This window comes from Ictidomys tridecemlineatus, chromosome 10, assembly GCF_052094955.1.
Source record: "Ictidomys tridecemlineatus isolate mIctTri1 chromosome 10, mIctTri1.hap1, whole genome shotgun sequence".
Classification (NCBI taxonomy): domain Eukaryota; kingdom Metazoa; phylum Chordata; class Mammalia; order Rodentia; family Sciuridae; genus Ictidomys; species Ictidomys tridecemlineatus.
This window is the reverse complement of record NC_135486.1, coordinates 47941418-47960906: the sequence shown is the minus strand read 5'-3', so window position 1 is coordinate 47960906 and position 19489 is coordinate 47941418. Positions and strand designations below refer to the sequence as shown.

General features: G+C 43.0%; 2 protein-coding genes across 4 annotated transcripts in view; one reads left to right on the top strand and one right to left on the bottom strand.

The window, feature by feature from the left end:
• Positions 1 to 830: 830 nt before the first annotated feature.
• Positions 831 to 4936, bottom strand: LOC101955812 (uncharacterized). Its single transcript, XM_078022858.1, has one exon. It carries the CDS (start codon positions 4457 to 4459, stop codon positions 3740 to 3742), a length of 720 nt encoding a protein of 239 aa, XP_077878984.1. The 5' UTR covers positions 4460 to 4936; the 3' UTR covers positions 831 to 3739.
• Positions 4937 to 4975: 39 nt separating this feature from the next.
• Dusp10 (dual specificity phosphatase 10) overlaps positions 4976 to 19489 on the top strand; it is a 41104-nt gene continuing 26590 nt past the window's right edge. The window contains exons 1-2 of one of the 3 annotated variants that reach the window (XM_078022856.1): positions 4976 to 5423; positions 7664 to 8515. In XM_078022856.1, coding sequence (XP_077878982.1) covers positions 7705 to 8515 — 811 coding nt within the window. In that variant the 5' untranslated portion in view covers positions 4976 to 5423; positions 7664 to 7704. Of the gene's footprint in view, positions 5424 to 5558; positions 5647 to 7663; positions 8516 to 19489 lie in introns of those variants that run through there. The other 2 variants (XM_078022855.1, XM_005335853.4) reach the window with 2 other exon arrangements.

The window sequence follows — 19489 nt, the reverse complement described above, 5'->3', positions numbered from 1 at the left end:
AGGCTTACAGTAATTTTATACAATGCTTTTTGTGTATCTGCATTTTGATGGCAAACCATCATATCGGTTCAGGTATGGGTTTTCTGCTTTTGACAGCATCTCAAAGATCAAAAGTTTCAGATTTTGGAGGTTTTTGAGATTTCTGATTAAAGATGCTCAGACTGTATTAGACCTATAGTAAGTTGGGAAGGAGTTTGAGACTGCTTAGAATGCCTGCTTGTCTTTCAACTTCACATCTCACAATACACTTCAGCTGTGGCTATTAAAGTCAGAGACTGAGGTTCTGGAGGCATCTTCTAAGGATAAAACAGGAGTGCTCAGCTTGGTAGAGGGGCAAAGGTGAACAAGGCTTTGATGTAGTAACACATAATAAATAATAATAGGTCATCCACCACAGAGGAGAGCCTTGCCAGAGACTCATGATCCAGAAGTTAGTTTTCGTTTTTTATTTACATAAAGAAAATAAGTTTCTGGACCTAGGCAGAATCTTCTGACAAAAAAAGCAGCAAGTGTTTGTGAAGTCACAAATGGGGGATTAGTGAAAGAACCGGACTTCCTAGAAAGGTGATCTGCCTGCCTAAGTGAAGACAGGGAGTTCACTGATTCCCCTATCCAGCCAGTCACCTCTGAGTGGCCAGTAGGGGCCACACTGGACTTTGAAAAGAGGTCGAGGCCTGAGATCAAGCTTGACTTTGTCCATGCGGTCTCCATTCTCTGGGCCTCAAATTGCCTTATAGGTAAAACAAGGGGCAAGGATTAAACACCAAAGTAGAACCAAAAGAACAACCAGGATCTTTTCATTAAATGACATTTTATTTTGGAGTCTCCTGAACAAAACATTATATCTCTATCTCTAACAAGTATGAAGGGGTAAGGGATAAGAATGTGGCTAAGGAACCCCACCAGCCAACCCTGGCTCCAGCTTCAATTACCCCCACTTATATTGGTATCCCATCTCCCCCTGGATCATACTAACACAGTTTAAGAACCACTGGCCTAGATAAGCTGTGAAGTCCCACCCACGTCTAATATTCTGTGATTCCGGTGCCTTTGGCATCAAAGTGACCCAAATCAAAGAAGCAATTATAAGTTCTACATCAGTACTGTCCAACAGAAATAAATAAATTGCCTAAGTCTTTAAGATTTTTTAATGGCCATCTTGTATGTAAAATACATAGGTAGAATTAATTTTAATAGCATTTTACTTACCATACCTAAAAAATAAATAATTCAACCTGTTATCAATATAAAAATAACTGAGATATTTTACATATTTTATGAAGTTTTCAAAATCTAACATGTGTTAAGCTTCTCACACATCTTAATTCAAGTAGTCTCATTTCAAGCATTGAATAATCTCACATGTCAAATGGTTACCATACTCCAACACAGAGACACAGAGTCTTTCCCCAGGCACAAATGCTCCTGCTCATGAATTCAGGTGAGGAAGGCCTGCAGGCCTCCTGTACCCAAATGTGGATAAGGACAAAAGCACTTGGTCCTGCTTCTGTTCTATCCGGGCATTGGTCACTGTGTCAAGTCCAGTTCTGCTGTTAGAACCAAATATCTGAGACTGGGTAATTTATAAAGAATAGAAATGTGTTTGTCATAGTTGTAAGGACTCTAAAACTAAAGTACTAGCAGCTTCCAAACTGGCAAAGGTCTGGTCTCTACTTCCAAGGTGATACCTTGCTGCCCTGACTCTTGAGGTGAAGAATGCTGTGTTCTCATAGGAGGGATGGAAGGAAGGATGGAAGGAAATGAATGAATCCACTCCCTATTCCTACCCAATGAGGGCTTTGTCTTCATGACTTAATCCCCTCCAAAAGGCTCCACCTCTCCACTATCGCAGAGGTGACTAAGTAACATGTGAATTTGAAGTGACACATGCAGAACCACAGCAGCCACTTCCTCCAGCCTTCTCTTTCTCCAGCACTCCCCTAGACTTGGAGAGTGCTGGTCCAATGACCTCAATTGCTCTACATCTCACTTTTCTATTCCTTAGCTCATTCCCTACTTCTTGTTGATTTAAGATCATCTTTATCCTGGGATTTATTATTGCTAAATTATTGGTAAGCCTTACTCTGCCTTAATTATAGAATCTCCCTGAATCTACCTGGACCTTGAGTATTATTTTGACAATAGCAATTGTCCCAAATACTCAACAATCTCAATGTACATAAAGGAAGTAATTTAATTAATACATTTGTTCAACACTATCCATATCAAACATCATATCTGGCCTACATTGTCTTCATTTTTCTTTTGGCTTTAACACATGGCATTTTATGCTGAAAGAAATTGTACTTTTCTTGTGCTGTGTGAAGCTATGATCCAATATAATCATGTAACAACACTCAAATACAGTGAAGATTTTTCATTGTTTCCCTGGGACTAAAACGGAAATGTTCAGACTCTTCTGGTTCTTTGTATGCAGAACAGGTTCATGGCCATTGATTGACTGATAATACATATTTAAATTTGAGGGCAGTATTTTAAATAGTATTTTCACTCATGACTCAAAAACAGGAACAAAATCACCTCTTTTTATACAAAAGAAACTTAGAAGAGTTTTTTTTCCTATGACTATAATTTGAATATAAAATGCACACTTTCAAGATCTCATCTTAGTCAACCGAATTATAAATTCACTAGTTTGAAACTATAATCAAATAATCATTGCATTAAATGAGTTATATTTCTTTTTGAAGTTACTTTCCTCATTGGGGCTTTGTGGAAAAGAAGAACTCTTCTGCAATTGTATAAATTCCTACTTTATTTGGGCTTAGATACTGAGGTATTAACAATGAATTCATGATTTATAGATTACCAGTGCCTTTATATAGAGGCACTCCATTTTCTAAAGCAAGTACAATGATTTCTAACTGAATACCCTTTGATACTGAATATCAAAGAGAATCGTTTTTCCCCTCTCGCTTGCCTGAGTACTTTTTGTTCTGAACTGGTGTACTACCATTTTACAGATACATAAATGAACATAGTGACTGACTGATCAGATACAAGGCAGTCAGAATCAGGATTTAGAATTTTCCCAGAATTAGTGAACATTTTTTTTCAATAATTGTATGTGCTTAGGAAAAGATTTGTAGTTTTTCAGCTCCAAATAGATCCATGGTAGATCTTTCCAGGAAGTTCTTATCTGAGTCCTAGGGAAATTACCTAGAATCCAACTTTCCTGGCCACAATTTGCTGAAATTCAAAGGTGCAAGGACCAACTATTGGGAGCTGAATACCCATTAGTTGTCATTAAGGGAATGAATGTGTGTGTTGGATTGTGCGTGGGGAGGGAGCTACACAAAATCCCATCCTATTTAAAGAGATTAGATACATCTGATGTGCATTGAAACTCTGGTGTGTGTGGGAAGATGAACTGTGTCTATGCCTGCATCCATGTGCAAGTACTCAAGGGGATTTCTCTTAAAACACTTCAACTGAGGATAGTTGGCCAGCAATGGTTTAGCACTTTCTGATTTTAGATCTTAACTTTAAGGATAAGTCCCTGTCTCTTCATATACTTATTAGACCTGGCATCTGAGGTACCCCTCCAAACATTTCCAATTAGATCAAAGAAAAAATCAATTATTGCAGAGTGTTCACAATGTATTATCCTATTGTAATTATTTCAGCAATTCCCCTTTTCTCTCTGAGCAAAGAGGAGACAAAAAGGGATGGATAGAAGAAGCTCTTTAGTTCTTAAAGATTCTTTGATGTAAACTCTTTAACAGTTCATCTGGGCTTGTCCACTCCTTTTTTTATTCCAGGCCAAATTTCTGCAGTTTCCCTGAGATTTTTCTGTTGAAGCGCTAGGCAGTTTACCCAGCTTTCCACTTTTCTTCTCAAGATGCGTACGGAGGCCTGCGAACTCACTACCGGCAAAAGTCCAGTGAACTGGGAGAGGCGGCGTCGCCTCCTCGATGCTCCTCCAGCTCCATTCAATTTGGCTATTTACTCTTGGCTCTGGCTTTTTTCTGCCCGCACTGGCTGTTCCAGAAGCGCCAGGCTGGCGGTCCTTAGCTCGCCTGTAGCTTTGCGGGGCGGAGGAGCGACGGCCGAGGAGCGGAGCGCGGGTGGCCTGTGGGCCGCCGGCACAGCTCCAGGACCCTGGGTACAGGGAAGAGCAGGAGCAGGCAGCCTGCAGGGGCCTGGGCCGGGCTTCGGGGAAGTGTAGCGCGCGCGACGGGCCCCGAAACCTGGGGCTTTGGGGGATGGTGCAGGTGCTGTAGCTCAGAGCGCCGCCATCTGGGTGGCCTCTGGCTTTTACCCAAGCCTTCTCCTCCAAGCAGCCCTCCCGAGTGTCGCCTGGGTGCTTGCAGTCAAGCTCCAGGGGCCAAGCCGGGGATGGCGGCGGCGTAACCGGGGCTGGGAAGAAGGGGAGCCGGAGGACAACGGGCTGCCGCAGCGCCGGAAAGCAATGGGGCAGCCGGAGGGGCAGCGACATCTGCGGGTCAAGGAGCGGCCGACCAACTCTGCGTGGTCGCGAGGCTGAGCGGGGGCTGCCCCGAGGACACCGGAGCGACGAGGCTAGGCGGGCCGCACTTCCCTAGGGCGACCGGCGGGAGGAGCAGCGACGCCCCTTGCTCCGCGCCCCTGGCTACGCGCTCACACCCGCCCCAGGTCTCAAAACTCGGTGCTGTCCGTGGATCTTGGGCTTGGGTTTGTCCAGTCACCTCGAGCGACTCGGAGAACCCGGCTTTCCCATTAGGAACGGAGATTACGCTTTGTCCCTGGCTTTTAGAAAGTTAGTTCAACACTTTGGATCATCAATCCTAAGAAGGAAAAATAAAGACATCGTGGTCTGCCTCTGAATGGATGGGTGTCGGAGGATTCCCGAAAGTAGAGAGAACCAGTTTTAGCCGGCGCGGCGAGCGCTGCCCACTGACACTTCAGCCCCGGAAAGGGTTAATTGCATCCTGCCGGGTCGGTTTACATGTAAATAGAGAGCAGCTGCTCCGCGCGGGCTCGGACTGGCTCTTTTAAGTTTTTGATTGGTTGCCAATGACATCACCTCCCGTGTTATAACACAGAGGACCCGGAGCGGCGTCGGATCAACCCTCCTTAAAGGGACGAGGCCACGCCTTCAGCTCCTCCCCCTCGGTTGCCCATTGGCTGTGGGTCTCTGTGAGGTAGCGGTCGTCTTTCTCCGGATTCTTATTGGCCCAACGCGCCGTCGTTCGAAGGCCGGCCTGCCCCCTCAGAACCTTACATTTACAGTGTAGCAAAAGAGAAAGTAACTATGTTGCTGCTGGAGATCAATGAAGCCAAGTGAATGGGGGCTGAAGGTGCCAGTCCTTAGCTGAAGCCGAGCGCCAGATGGTGGAGGGCTACACTTATTTATGAAGTAAGTGGAAGTCACCGCAGTTGCTACTCGGAGCCCAGGAGTGGAGGTGGAGGATTGTAAAGCGGTGCGTGTTTATGTGCGTGCGCGCGCGCGTGTTTGTATGTGCGTGTGTGTGTATGTGTGTGTATGAGAGAGAGAGAGAGACAGAGAGAGAGAGAGAGAGAGAGAGAGAGAGAGAGAGAGAGAGAGAGAGAGACAGAGAGAGAGAGAGAGAGAGAGAGAGACAGAGAGAGAGAGAGAGAAGAAACGGAGACAGAGATGTGATGCTGACGGAGGAGCCACAGCAGGTAAGGTTATAAGGTTCGGGCTGTTGGCTCCCGTTGCCCTGTGCGTTTTACTCTCTGCAGTCTACTTGGATTTGGGGTGAAGCAAAAATGAGGTTTGTTGAGATGCTTTGCGGCAGTTTTAAATGCCCGGGGCTTGTGAGTGCGCTGTATGGCTAGGAAAGGGGATGATTACTGCCTCTAGGAGTGGGAAAGGAGCATTCTCTAACCACTTAATTTTCTCTCCAGCCCCTGCCCAGTGGTGGAAGGGAGACTAACGAGGGAGAGGGGATAGCTCAGTATTTCTCCAAGAGATTTCCTGGGCCAGACTGAATGGTTTCACAGGCACTTTACACGCCCGACCCTCTGCTGCAGAGATGCAGATTTCTCTATACACTCAGTGCGTGTGTGCGAGCCGCGCACTTTGGTGAAGGTGGGGGGTCCCCGCGTGTGTCCCTTTGAACGTTTCTTGTGTCCCTCTCAAAAGAAGTGGACTGCTGATCCTGGACTACCCTACTAGGTAACAAAATAGCAAAGACTTTTACCGCTCGGTCCATCTGGGAAACAGTTACAGTTTCTGGAATAGTACTCGCTCTTAAAAAAAAAAAAAATACTACGCAAGGGAAGAGGGAGGGAAGGGAGTGGAGGAGGTTGGAGGTTGGAGGTTGGATCCTTTGCTCCCATCCAAAGGTGGGTGAGAGAAACCTGAGTCTATAGGGATATGCTGGCTGGCCGGCATGGTGGGTATTGCTCCTGTTCGTGCGTGTGTGGATTCTGCCTGTGACACTTTGGCTCTGTGTCAGAGAATGGTGAAGATTGTGTGTGGACGAATGATAGATGGCATTTTTCCAGGCAGCTCTTAAAGTTCGTTTTAAGTGAGCAGCTTGGGATTTGGTTTCTTTGCTGTATGCATGTCTACTAGAAAGAGAGAAGCCAGAAGGGCTGTGTTGTACAGTGACCCTGTGCCTCAAGGGAGGAAGGAACTGTCCCTTTTCAGGCACCCTCTGAAGTAGACCCAGTGGGAAACACTTCCCAATTAGCCTGTCTCTGTTGAAGGGGGAATTGAAGTTCTCTATATGGAAGCCATACTCTCACCAAAAGGGGGGGGGTATCCGTTTGGGATTGAAATTGATATAAATCAGCTGCTCCAAGTGAGAGAAGCTCTAGGATACAAAGCCTGTGCCAATGCAGGAGATGAAGAGGGAAGGAGACTCCAAGGGGTCCTTTTCTCAGAGGAAAGAGTGAGGCAAATGTGGGCAGGGAAGCAATGGTGATGGATCTGCTAGGGCTGAGGTTTAGAGACTTGGCTTTCTGGCTTGAGACTTAGTTTTAGGACACCAGTTTGTAGTAAAAGGGGGAAATGCAGACTGATTAATAAGAGGCTAACAGGAAACATGTGGGGTTTTAATATGTCTATGTTGTGCTTTTCAAAGGACCTAATAGAATGGAAAGCAAGAATAGCTCCTAGTTAAAGAGACACTTATGGGGATAATTTCATTCTGATTTGCAGAAGGCTGACATCCGCCCTGATGTATATTTAGATGCTGTATATTTCTGTGAGCCATGCCAATGCTCTTGGTCATCTCTTTGCCTTTGCAGTGGGTAAAGGAATTAAATGGAAAGCATGCAAGGGTGAACAGATGAGTTTTTTTCTCAGTTGCAGAATACTTCTGCCCAGGAGATGAGGCCCAGAATAGATGCCTCTTAAGAATCTTTCTTTCTGTCTTTAGCTTTTCTAATTCTTTGTGCTTTTACCTTCTCTAAGGCTGAACTTTGATGTAGTCAGGGAAAGGTTGTTCATTAACATTTCCAATATTAAGGCTAATATAACCTTACACTCAGCAACCAAATAGACGGGGACCTCAGGTTTGCATCCTCTTTGAATTTATCTAAATGGGTTTGGAGCTTTGATAGTGGGATATAAAAGGGCACCTAGGACAACTTTGCTCAGAAATATGCAAAGACCTTTCCTCGGGATTGGATGAGACTGCCTTTTGTGTCATGACTTTATTCTTTCTTTCCCCCTTCCCCTTCTTTACAGACTCTTGAGTTCTTCTTGAATTGCCAGTTTTCAGCCTCCTCATGCCTCCGTCTCCTTTAGACGACAGGGTAGTAGTGGCACTATCTAGGCCCGTCCGACCTCAGGATCTCAACCTTTGTTTAGACTCTAGCTATCTTGGCTCTGCCACTCCAGGCAGCAATAGACACCGTCCTGTCATCGCCACCACAGTCGTGTCCCTCAAGGCTGCGAATCTGACGTATATGCCCTCATCCAGCGGCTCTGCCCGCTCCCTGAATTGTGGATGCAGCAGTGCCAGCTGCTGCACTGTGGCAACCTACGACAAGGACAATCAGGCCCAAACCCAAGCCATCGCTGCTGGCACTGCCACCACCGCCATTGGAACCTCTACCACCTGCCCTGCTAACCAGATGGTCAACAACAATGAGAATACAGGCTCTTTAAGTCCATCAGGTGGGGTGGGCAGCCCTGTGTCAGGGACCCCCAAGCAGCTAGCCAGCATCAAAATAATCTACCCCAATGACCTGGCAAAGAAGATGACCAAATGCAGCAAGAGTCACCTGCCAAGCCAGGGCCCTGTCATCATTGACTGCAGGCCCTTCATGGAGTACAACAAAAGTCACATCCAAGGAGCTGTCCATATTAACTGTGCCGATAAGATCAGCCGGCGGAGACTGCAGCAAGGCAAGATCACTGTTCTAGACTTGATTTCCTGTAGGGAAGGCAAGGACTCTTTCAAGAGGATCTTTTCCAAAGAAATTATAGTTTATGATGAGAATACCAATGAACCGAGCCGTGTGATGCCCTCCCAGCCGCTTCACATAGTCCTCGAGTCCCTGAAGAGAGAAGGCAAAGAACCTCTGGTGTTGAAAGGTAATGCCCCTGTTCTGTCCCAAGCACAGTCCTGTTTAGCTGGGTTCACTTTGGGGTTTCCTCCTAGCAGTGGCAGCCTTCTCCTTACCCTGGCTACCAGAGAACAAAACAGACTCTCTTCTTGTCTTCTCTTCCATGCCCTTTCTTTATTATTTTGGTATAGTGAGAAAAATCCAGCAGCACTGAGTTGGAAGTCAGAAGATCTGGGTGCTACCCTTGATTCGGCTTCTGATTTGCATTGTGCAAGTCATTTCACCTCTCTGAGACTGTTTTGCCATCCTTCTAAAAAGGGGCTTTATACCACCAGATGGTGTCTCAAGTCATGCCTGGTCTGGTGGCTTTCTGTTCCAGTCCATAACTAATGGGAAAGTTGCTGTCTCTCAGACCTAACCAATGTTGATGAAACAGAGGAAGCAACTCTGGTGAACTACAAGTAAACCGACAGGTACCAGCTCTTTTTGTGGGAGATTCTTCCTCTTTCTCACCTCTGATCAGCTTGACTTTTATATGGCTTATAAAATGACCTTCAAGAAGGGCAGAGATTTTTTTGTAAAATGGAAGTGTAAGTTCATCGAATACCTCCATTCCTTTGCCAAAGCTCCAAGGGGACAGAGAGACTTTTATGAAACACTTTCCAACTCGTTGTGCTTTGGGGGCTTCACCTGATAACATTGGCATGGTGGTTCCTCCCAAGAGGGAGTAGTAGGTCACCTTGCCAGTACACTGAATGTAGAACAACTCTGAGGTTAGTGAAGCTGAGCCCCAAGAGGAGGAATTAATTGTCCACTCTTCTCTGAGCCCCTTCCATACAGTATTATCTAACCTAGCAGAGGAGCCTTGATCTTGTGTCCAGCCCAGTTGCAATTCTTTGCTCTCAGACACTGCACCTTGTTTCTCTTTGGCATCTTCTACTTGGTGACAGTAATGAGAAATAGTCATCCTTTTTCTTCTCTCTTCTTGTGTTTTGAGCCAAAGTACACAGTTTCTGGGTCACATCTCCAACCTGTCTCCTGAACTGTGTTGATCAAAGGTGTTGCTGGGTTCTTTTGAACACTTTGCATATTTAAATTGCAACAGGTGATTTAGGTGAACAAATTACTTATTTTAGCTTTGTGGGACAGCTCTGCCACCATTATTCTTGTTTTCCACGAGAGGTCTTCAGCCTTTTGGTAAGCAGTGTTCTTGGAAATATGGTCCTGAATTCCTTTGCTAGTAGTCCCCTCCCACACCCACTTAACACTTTATTCTCAAGTTTTTTTCTCATTGGGCTCAGATATCACAAGGGCACATCTTTCAAGGTTTACTTGGAGTCACAAATATGTTCAGGCTTCCTCTGTGTAGCTCTGTATTTTATTTTTGTATTCTTGTTTGGTTGACTTTTAGTATTTCCCAGTAGATTTACCTTTCTTCTGTGCTTCTGTTCTCTCACCACCATCCTGGTTTGTCTTTTTCAGATGAGAAAATACCATCTACAAATTTCCTATTTCCCATTTGTAATAGTTTGTCTTGGGGAACAAAGACAAATGGTCTTGCTGGTCTCTTTTCTTCTATAGACATTCTTGATTTAAAAAAAAAAAAAAAAAAAAAAAAAGCATGGTTTTTGTGTCAGCATGACCAGAGGAGAAATGCCAAGCAACAGAAAATAAGATGACCCTGAACTTGAACATGGGGATGATCAGGAGGAGTTGTAGATCTTACCCTGCATTTTTCAAGGGGCCTGTTGGGTAGAAGGTTGGCTTGTCAATTACTGATAAATCAATCTCCTGAGGGCAGCTGATGAAGTGGGGTTCCTCTCCCCTTTCCTGTGGATGCATCTGAGAATCCGGGCAGCCTGGGCTTGTTCCTCAGTGTCAGAGAGCAAGGTTGCCTCAGTGGGGCGGGGCAGGACACGCTGCTGACCTCACCACCAGGCGCCCTGGGTGTCCGCAGCAGAGGGCTCGTCATTTTCGGGTTGGTGAGACAGCGCAGCGGTGAACTGGGAAGACGCTCTGGTGGTAGAGGTTGGATTATATGTAATTTTGGGGGGGATTTTTCATCAAATACCTGGAAATTTGGTTGAATTTACATAGTTCAGGAGCAAGTGGGTCTGTCATGTACTCTCTTGATTATTGTTTTGTTCATTTGATATCTTTTGATGGAATGGCCTAAAATTGGGACCCAAGATAAGAATGAGAGAAAGGGATGGATCCTCAGTAGAATGTCCCTGTTGTCCTTTCATCTAGGCAAAACCGAGGTTAATATCAAAGCAGCACTGAGGTGAAGAATGGGGTGGGCCTTTCTCAAAAGAAATGGTCAACAACTTCCCCCATGTTCTAGAGTGGGCCAAGAAGACCATCCTGATGTGGCTTCTCTTCTGAGATTTATTTTAGGAATCCCCTTCCTCTGTGATTTAAGATTGTATTTCAGCAAGAGTAGTAGTGGTACCATTTTGGAATGAGTGATTTTTCCAGGGAGGATGTGTGTGTGTGTGTGGGGGGGGGTAGTTAGAATATAAGGTAGAAACTTCTTTGTAGGTCTTATAAGTTTATTTCCAGAGATTTCAGGACAATCTGGAGTAATTTATGCCTGACCCATCTGAGTCTCTGGTTCATGTTTGTACACACTGGTTGCTACCCTCCCTGCCCAGGTTTTATGTCCCCCGGTTTCAATGCCATGCTCTCCATTTTTGGTGCTGCCTGTCAAGTCGAGCGGCTGCTGGGTTGCCATTTTAGTAATGCTGTGTCAGGTTGGGAAGAAACTGATCAGAGGCACGGAAGCCCCTGGGATTAAGTTACTGTTCTAATTTATAGTCCCCTCCCTGTTGTGACCTATGTCTGAATTCATGTTTTATTCTCATCCTTGGAAGAATAAATGGCATCAGACCTTTGCTTCTACTCAACCTGATGAAAATAATCCAAATGAACAAATAGTTAGGGATTTGCAAAGTCTTTGAAAGAATTACAGTCTGTTTTACCTGAAGTCAATTTCTAATCAACTCTAACTTGGTTTTTGGCCAAATTGAATAAGAAGGCTAGACAATTCTTGACCTTCCATAAAAGAAAGCCACCATTTTTGCTCTGATATTTATAAGGCTACTTTTTTTTTTCTTCAACAAAGCTGGGTTCAGAAAAATAATTTGTCTTTTATCTATATAGGAAGAGATAGTCTACTGCCACCTTCTCCTTATGGCAATATATGCCTTTAAAATTTTTATCATGACATATTTTCAAACATGTAGAAAAATAGCAAAGTGTATAATCACTGTCCCTGTTAATCAGTATAAGCTATTATTACTTTTTTTCCCTATTTGCTTTCTCTTTTCTTCTTGTTGTTGAAATAGTTTATAGTATAGAGAGTATTTGAAAATATTAAAATGTGTTTAATGTCTAAACAATATTTAAATAACGGTGGGAATATTTTATAGGATAGAATGAACATTTTTTTACTACTAAGTACTTCAGTGTCAGGTGCTCATCTTGACAGAGCCCTTGCCTGTACTTGCTTGTGCTAACACAAAACAAAGACTGACTGACTGGCTATAATCTTTGACAGGCCTGCTCTGTACCAGAGGCATTTTAAGGGGTGGAACAAGGGAAGGCCAGGAAAATAGTTTAGGAGCTATAACCTAGAAAGTTAGATTCTATACTACAAAAATCCTGAGAAATGAGCAACATAGATTGCACATTTTTTTCCCTAACTAAAAGGATTCTGAAATATACATTTCTAGACATTACAAAATTAAATGACCATGTAAATTGCTGTGCTCAGAAATCGGAGACCTTGTGAAAAATATTCTTCCCATCTCTGTCTTGCTTTCAGGGATGAATAAAAACCTCTCCTTTGACAAGCCCCTTCCCTGCCCCTTGGCTCTCAGGGATGTTCTGAGGATTTTTTAAGATATGTGAAATAAAAACTTACTATTATTATTCTGAGCCTCTGATTAATCACCAAGGAAGGCTAAATGCCAAACATGAGCTGAGCAATAAAAGGTGGAGATATTAAGGCAGAATTTGGACTCAGTAGACCTGAATTAGTCTTGGTTTTCTCTTTTTGTGCCCCTGAGCAAGTTGCCTTAGTTTTTAATTCCTTAGTTTCCTCATTTACAAAAAGGAGATAACAATAGCAATTGCAGTGTTAGTTTATGGCAGTACTAGAATTAAATGATCGTGTGTAAAGTATACAGAATAGTTCCTCCTTATATGGTAAGTAAGTGTAGCTCAATGTTATCATTACTATTGATTGAACAGAAATGATAGTGCCAGTATAAAGATAATTTTGACTCTTCTTCCAACGGAGTACAAATAACAAGCTAGGTATAGCAGAGTGTATGTGCGTGTGTGTGTCTGTTTGTGAGTATGTGTGTCTGTGTCTGTGTGTGTTGCTATGGCCTAAAAATAACTTGGTGACTGTTACCTAATTTAAGTAGCATACAGTTGGAGTGCCAAGTAATTGCAAAAACATGTTGGGTCAAGAGGCCAGAGTAATTTGGGCATATCCTAGCATTATTTATTTGTAGGGGAATTTATAAAAATGTGATGATAAATCTGTCCAACTAATGTCCCATAACTGAATAATGAAAGTATAAAACTTTTAGGGTCTGCTTTTTCTGGCTTCTCATTAGGCCGATTTATTTTTGGAAGAAGGATTGTAGTCTGACTATAAAAGGGTAGAGGGAAGGAGGGGGGAGGGTATATGTTGTGAGGAGCTGGGGTGTGGAGGAGTAAGGAGGGAATGGTGACCTGAACATTTTCCCTGAACTGCTGCGCAGTTGTCTGTACTCTGTCTGAGCTTTGCACCCACCCTCCTGCTTCCTAATTAAAATGCATGTGAAAAGGGAATAGAAGTGAGCCGCCCCCTACCCCTGACTGTCCTTACACCTTCTGTCCCTTTACTATGTGGTCAGCAAAGTGAAGTGTAGTTCTCTTACACCTGACTTCAAGTCCAGCCTTTCCCACTGACCAATTTAAACAACTCCTGTTGACCTCTCAGAGGCCCAGGTTTTCTCCATTGTAAGATCTGGGTAATTTTACATCATAGGATGAAGTGAGGTGTATATAAAGTGTCTGGCACATGAATAGTTTTCCGTAAGTCAGAACCTGGACCCCACTTCCCTACTCCTGCCCTTTAAGAATTTCCTCCATTAGAGAAACAGCAAGTCATTTTCAGCACAGGACTGTGGGAGCAGGCTAAATATCGACACCTTTTCCTTACCAATGTGTATCAGTATAGGTAACCACTTGGGTTGTCAAGGCCAAGTTCAAGACACTCTTTTCTGGGCAGTTTTAGGTAATGATTATAGATAAGAAAAAAGGCGATGGAAAAGGAAATTAAGTAGACAGAGCCTTCTGCCTAATTCTGTTTTCAAAACATGTATTGATAGGAGGAACGGGAGGGGAGAATGTTGCATATGTACACTTTGTTTTACTTGGTCCTTGAGGCAAACCCTTGAGGGCTGACAAAATCACAGGAGCAGAAAAACTCCCTGCCACAGCCATCTCTGCACGTGCCCTCGGGGGCTGCATGAGGGGTCCTTTGGAGCAGACCTTGCTTTCTTAGACCCTGTGTTAGCAGTCAGAGTTGGGGATGTCAGAAAAATACTGCAATGCTTAGGAAATTTAATCCAAGTTGGCCTAAAAAGTTGCACTACATACTAAGAGTAGAAATTCTAATCCCAGGAGATATCATCATCTCCCTTCTTTTGCATTAGAGATTCCCAGATTTTTTTAATGGGAAGGGATTTGGGAGGGTCCGTAATTTAGAAGCTGTTACCTGTTACTACAGGCTGCTCATTGATATCACTTAGAAGGAATTTAAAACATAAGATACTCAGTTTCCACCTCCGGAGATTCTGGTTAAATTGGTCTGGGACACAGCCTGCAAGCACATCAGGATTTTTAAACCATCTCTGGGGGTGGAAGGTGGTTCCAACATGCAGCACAATTTGAGAATCATTGATCTAGTCCTGTCTTCTCATTATGCAGCTATGGAAATTAGGCCTAGAGAGGTTTTATGACTTGTCCAAGGTCACATGCATGATTAATTTTAGAGCTTTGATCCTTAGTGCTAAAGTAGGTCTTGCCAGGTATATAGAATGATGTATGTGTACATGTTATTATCAGTGATAATAATATCTAATGTACAGCATAAAGTATAAGCTATTTAATCAATAATTTTGAATACCAGTAACTTTTTTTTTTAATTTTGAAATTTTAATTCATGGCAAAAAATACCTAAGTCTCAAAGGACTTTGGAAATCAGCTCACAATCTACATTATACCTAGGCCCAAATATTAACTTTAATTTAGTTCTATTTTCTGAGGAACTAAATGATTTAAGGAAGAGCTGAAAAACATATCAGAGCGCCCAAGCATTTCAGGCTTCAGGTGACTTTTGGATAGGTGGGCCGATGGCTGTACAACCTGGTGGGTAGAGGTGAGTCATTAATTTGTTCAGTAACTGTCACCCAGTGCCTTCTGCATGCTAAGCACTAGTGTGCAGCTGGGAATTCACCATCACCTTTTCAATCCAGGTGTTAGAATGAGAGCCCATTTGGACAAGATCAGTCTCCCAGCTCCTCTCCTCCTTGAAGATCCTGTATGTATTAGAGATCTCCAGCCTTCTCTGCCACACAGTCTTATTTAGGGAGCAGTTTATCTTCAGGAAATGTTATTCTCCTGGGAAGTACATGTTTGTACCTTTTTTTTTTTTTTTTCTCCTTTTCTCTTTCAAATAAGAGCCTGGCCTTCTCTAAGTACATTATGGGCCAACAAAATTTCTTTCCAGTGTTTTGACTTGAAAAGAAATGATTTGCTGGTTTTTAATAGAAAAGGGAATATACTCGCACTCTCGCTGCCTGTGGAGCTCAGGGTGGACAGGACTACTCTGTGCAGTGGAGTGGAACTTTATCATTTGAACCCCACTAATTTTGGACGTGTTGTTGATAGAAACAAGGCCTGTGTTTATTTTCCCTGCATGCTCTCTATTGAAAAAGGGCATGCTTAAGCAAACAAGCATGGCAACAGTATTTCTGACATAAGGTTTTGGCCTGCTTGGATCAGCAGGGGCAATGTTTGCAAGTAGTACTCTTAAGGGACAGGACTGAGAAGAAAACATAAATAAGTCTCCATGACTCTAAAGCCTTTGTTATTTCTCCTAAACGATGAGGATCCCTCTTTGGCAAATTTTTATTGACTGTTTCTATATACTCTATACTTGACATTGATTGAGTATGATCTTAGTCATTCAGGAAAAAAATCGAAGATAAATGAGTATGTATTTTAAATTTTAATTGTAAAACATTTAAAAATACCCATTTTGTATTCAAGTTAATGTTATTTCCTAGTGATGAAGAATTGACTTTTTAGATGTTTTTCATCCCAAACCCAAGAGCAAGATCTTAGCACCCTCCCTCCCACCCCCAGGTTATTTGTGTCATCTCTTATTACTTAAAAGTTGAGAACTCTCTATCTCCTTCCCCCAGCAGGGTTCATATTTTATGTTAACTTAAAGGAGAAGGAAACCTATAGCCTGTGCTTTTGCACAGGGAAATGAACTGTGCAGGCCTGGTACTTTCATACAAGATAAAGGCTATTGCCCCATGCTCTGCCTCTGGCAGAGTAGAAGATCATTTCTAGGAAGAAAATGGTTGATGGAGTCATCAAATTATCTGAATTTCTTAATGCTTTATTTATGGTGAAGGCTGACTCATTCCCACCCCTATCCTCACTCCAATTTCATGGGAAACCAAACAAAGCCCAGCTCTTCATTATGTTTCCACAGAGTTTTGCCTTCTTGTCTTACCCCCCTGCAGGTGGGTTGCATCTGCTGCCCATTTCTGATAGTTGCTGAAACTGCCTAGCCAAGGGAGTGGTGTCAGGCTTGTCTTGCCTTTGAGGAAATTATCCTCTCCTGCTGTAATGTGAGCTCAGCTGATTGTATTTTGTGTTCTGTGGTAAGGAGGCTGTCTCTATTGTGCACAGTCAGAACATCACTGTCTAGTTCTGCCAGGGATAGGGGAGCATGCCTGTGATCTCAGCAGCTTGGGAGGCTGAGGCAGGAGATCGTGAGTTCAAAGCCAGCCTCAGCAACTCAGTGAGGCCCTAAGCAACTCTGTGAGATCCTGTCTGTAAATAAAATACAAAAGAGGACTGAGGATGTGGCTCCGTAGTTAAGCGCCCTTGGGTTCAATCCCAGTTTCAAACCAAACCAAACAAACAAAAAACAAAAGAAAATACGGAAAAAAAAAAAAACCTTATATTTATTCTATGGAAAAAGTAATCTCACACTTTTTCATCACGGCCCCGAAGTCCACTACCAGTGGACTCTATTAGTAGCTATCACTACCTGCAAGAAAGAAGAAGATACAAATTGAGATAAGAGGTCCTATGAAGCAGGAGAAGAGGATAGCAGGAGGGCAGAGTCCTGCTCAGGGCTCAGGGTCACAGCAGTACATCTTGCAGCTCTCAGACTTGAATTCTGGGCTCCAAGGTTCAAGACTCTGTTATTGTTATTAGTCATTCAGTGTCTCTCTTTCTCTCTCAAAATGCTGAGACTAGACATAAACTTTTCAGAGAGCCTTTCCTGAAAGGACAGGGGACCTTTTCTTAGATCTTGCATTTCTATTCTTATTAAAATACTACATTTAAGAGGATCGATCTCAGGGTTATCATGAATGATATTTGAATATGTCGTAGAACATCATTTAAACACTTGTAACTACTCTGGCTCTTTCTAATCTATCATCCTTGAAATTAGAGAATCATTTCCCAGGCAGTTTGGAAGAAAAAACAATTCTCACCTATGGAATGCTTTTGGTGTGCTGGGCATTGGGGTGTTATATGTGTATCTTATTGAGTTCTCAGGGCATCTTTCTGGGAGAGGTTTTATATCCCCACTTATAAATTATTTTTGTCATATCATTAACTAGCAAGTGAGAGAACAGGAATTATAAAGCCTGGTTTTTGGACTCTGGGGTGGCTCAGTGGTAGATCACATGCTTAGTTTGCACCAGATCTAGGTTCAGTTCCCCAGCACTGCAAAAAAAAAAAAAAAAAAAGAAAAAGAAAAAAGTATAGGGTCTGGGGGTTTGTCAGTAGAACAGCTTCTTAGAATGAGAAAGGCCCTGGGTTCCATCACCAGCACAGAAAAAAAGGAAAACTTAACACCCACCTTCTTTACAGGCTGGCCACATGTCTATTTATTAAGTGAGCTGTTTCTTGTTCTTGGTATTTGCCTTAGCACCATGCTTTATTTGTGAGGTATGTTAGTTCTAATGCCATCATTCTTCCCCAATTTTCTTGTATATCCTCATGTAAAAGTTCCATTGCTTTACTCTTGACCTTAGGGTAGAGGTGGCTTTCTGATGACTTTGACCCAAACTATATCCTAGCCTTTGAAAACTTTAAATTTTGGTCATGGCAGAGATTTTAAAGGACTAAGAAATCAATCAAAGAAACTTTGGAAAGTTGCAATGATTATTTCTGACATTTGTGGAGTCTTTCTGTTATACCAGACTCTGTGCTGTTTGCATCATCTCTTGTAACAGCAGTTACATACGAGTGACTGAGACTCAGAGGTCTGTGCATTACCAATTAGCATGAGGTTCCCCCCCCCCATCCTTCAATTCAGGATGAAAATCTCAAAAATGCAAAGTATAGCTCTGTTTGACATTACTTACCATCTTTGTGTTGCCAACTCATCCGAGGGGTTTTTTTTGGCTTAATTAGGGATAGAAATCACAAAGAGGCAAAAGCAGTACCATCCAAGCAAGGCTTTAATAGGGCTAGTGCTCAGGCACAAGAGAGACAGTGCACTGGTTAGGATTCCTGGACTGCTCCAGAGGTCTGGAGGATCAAAGCAAAAACAAACAACAACAACAAAATAAAGGAGTAGTTTCACACAGGCACATTCAGCTGTTGTGCAGGATCTCAGGACTTCTATATCCATCTTGTCAGATTTTGCTCTGGACACTGCAATTTGCCCTTGACCAGGTAATCTGTGCAAGTGCATTGGATCCGACTTACCTGGCTCACAAAAAGGTAAAGGTGCTCACTATAGCCACTCCAGGAAGGTCACTTATGGGTCAAATTCATATTGAACCCATGGGGGTTGCTTGGGGGAAGAGTCAGCAGTTCCTGAACCTGGTCATTGGTAGAAACAATTTTTAGAAAGAAGCTTGCATTGGATGGGAAACCTTGGTAGTGGAATCGGGAACCTACCTGCTGTGTCTTGCAGACCCTTGTCCAAGATCACTCATCAGGTACATGGTTGAGCCTGGGCATAGCATGATTGTGCTTCTGCTTGTGGCATTTTTAGTGCCTGGAACCTTAAAATACGTTCTTCTAGTAGCCTGTGGGTGGAAGGATAATGATATTAATATATCAATATATTTACTCAGTTTCCAGAGTGGGAAATAAGTCAGAAGAAAGAGAGGTCCGAAGTTAGGAACAATGTGTAAGAAGGAATATGTTATGCACCCATATTCCTCCATCCCAGAGACCCTAATGCCCAAGGGTATTCATTTGATCAACTGTGCTTTGTATTGATTCTCTCTTTTATTAACATACATGATAAACTCATGATTGTTTTTTCCTTATGTATTTGAAGAAAGAATCTCTAGTAAGTTTTCATTAGCCTTTGGGAAAGTGAATTCTGTGGGATAAGTGAACTGAGATCCTATCAAGTGATTATTGTTTTTCATTTCTCCCTTCCTCAACTTTATCAATTCCTTTCTTTCCTTCTGCGTCTAAGTCTACCAAAACAGCTTGGGGGACCTGGGGTTGAGGCAGTGACAGACCCTGGGAACAAGCATAACGAATACCTCTGAAGAATAACAAATTAGACACTGAAGGCCTGTATTGGAAGCAGCTTTTTTCTCAGAATTTCTCAGGGCATCTAGATTCACACACTGGACACATGTGTGTCCTTTCGGCTGGTAAAGCCACATCACCCCAAACATCCCAGGTCCTCTGTGGTAGGGTGAGAGGAGTGGGTGTG

What these genes read in the sequence shown, in the direction of transcription:
- LOC101955812 (XM_078022858.1), bottom strand. Translation starts at nt 4,459, where the DNA reads ATGTCGCTGCCCCTCCGGCTGCCCCATTGCTTTCCGGCGCTGCGGCAG.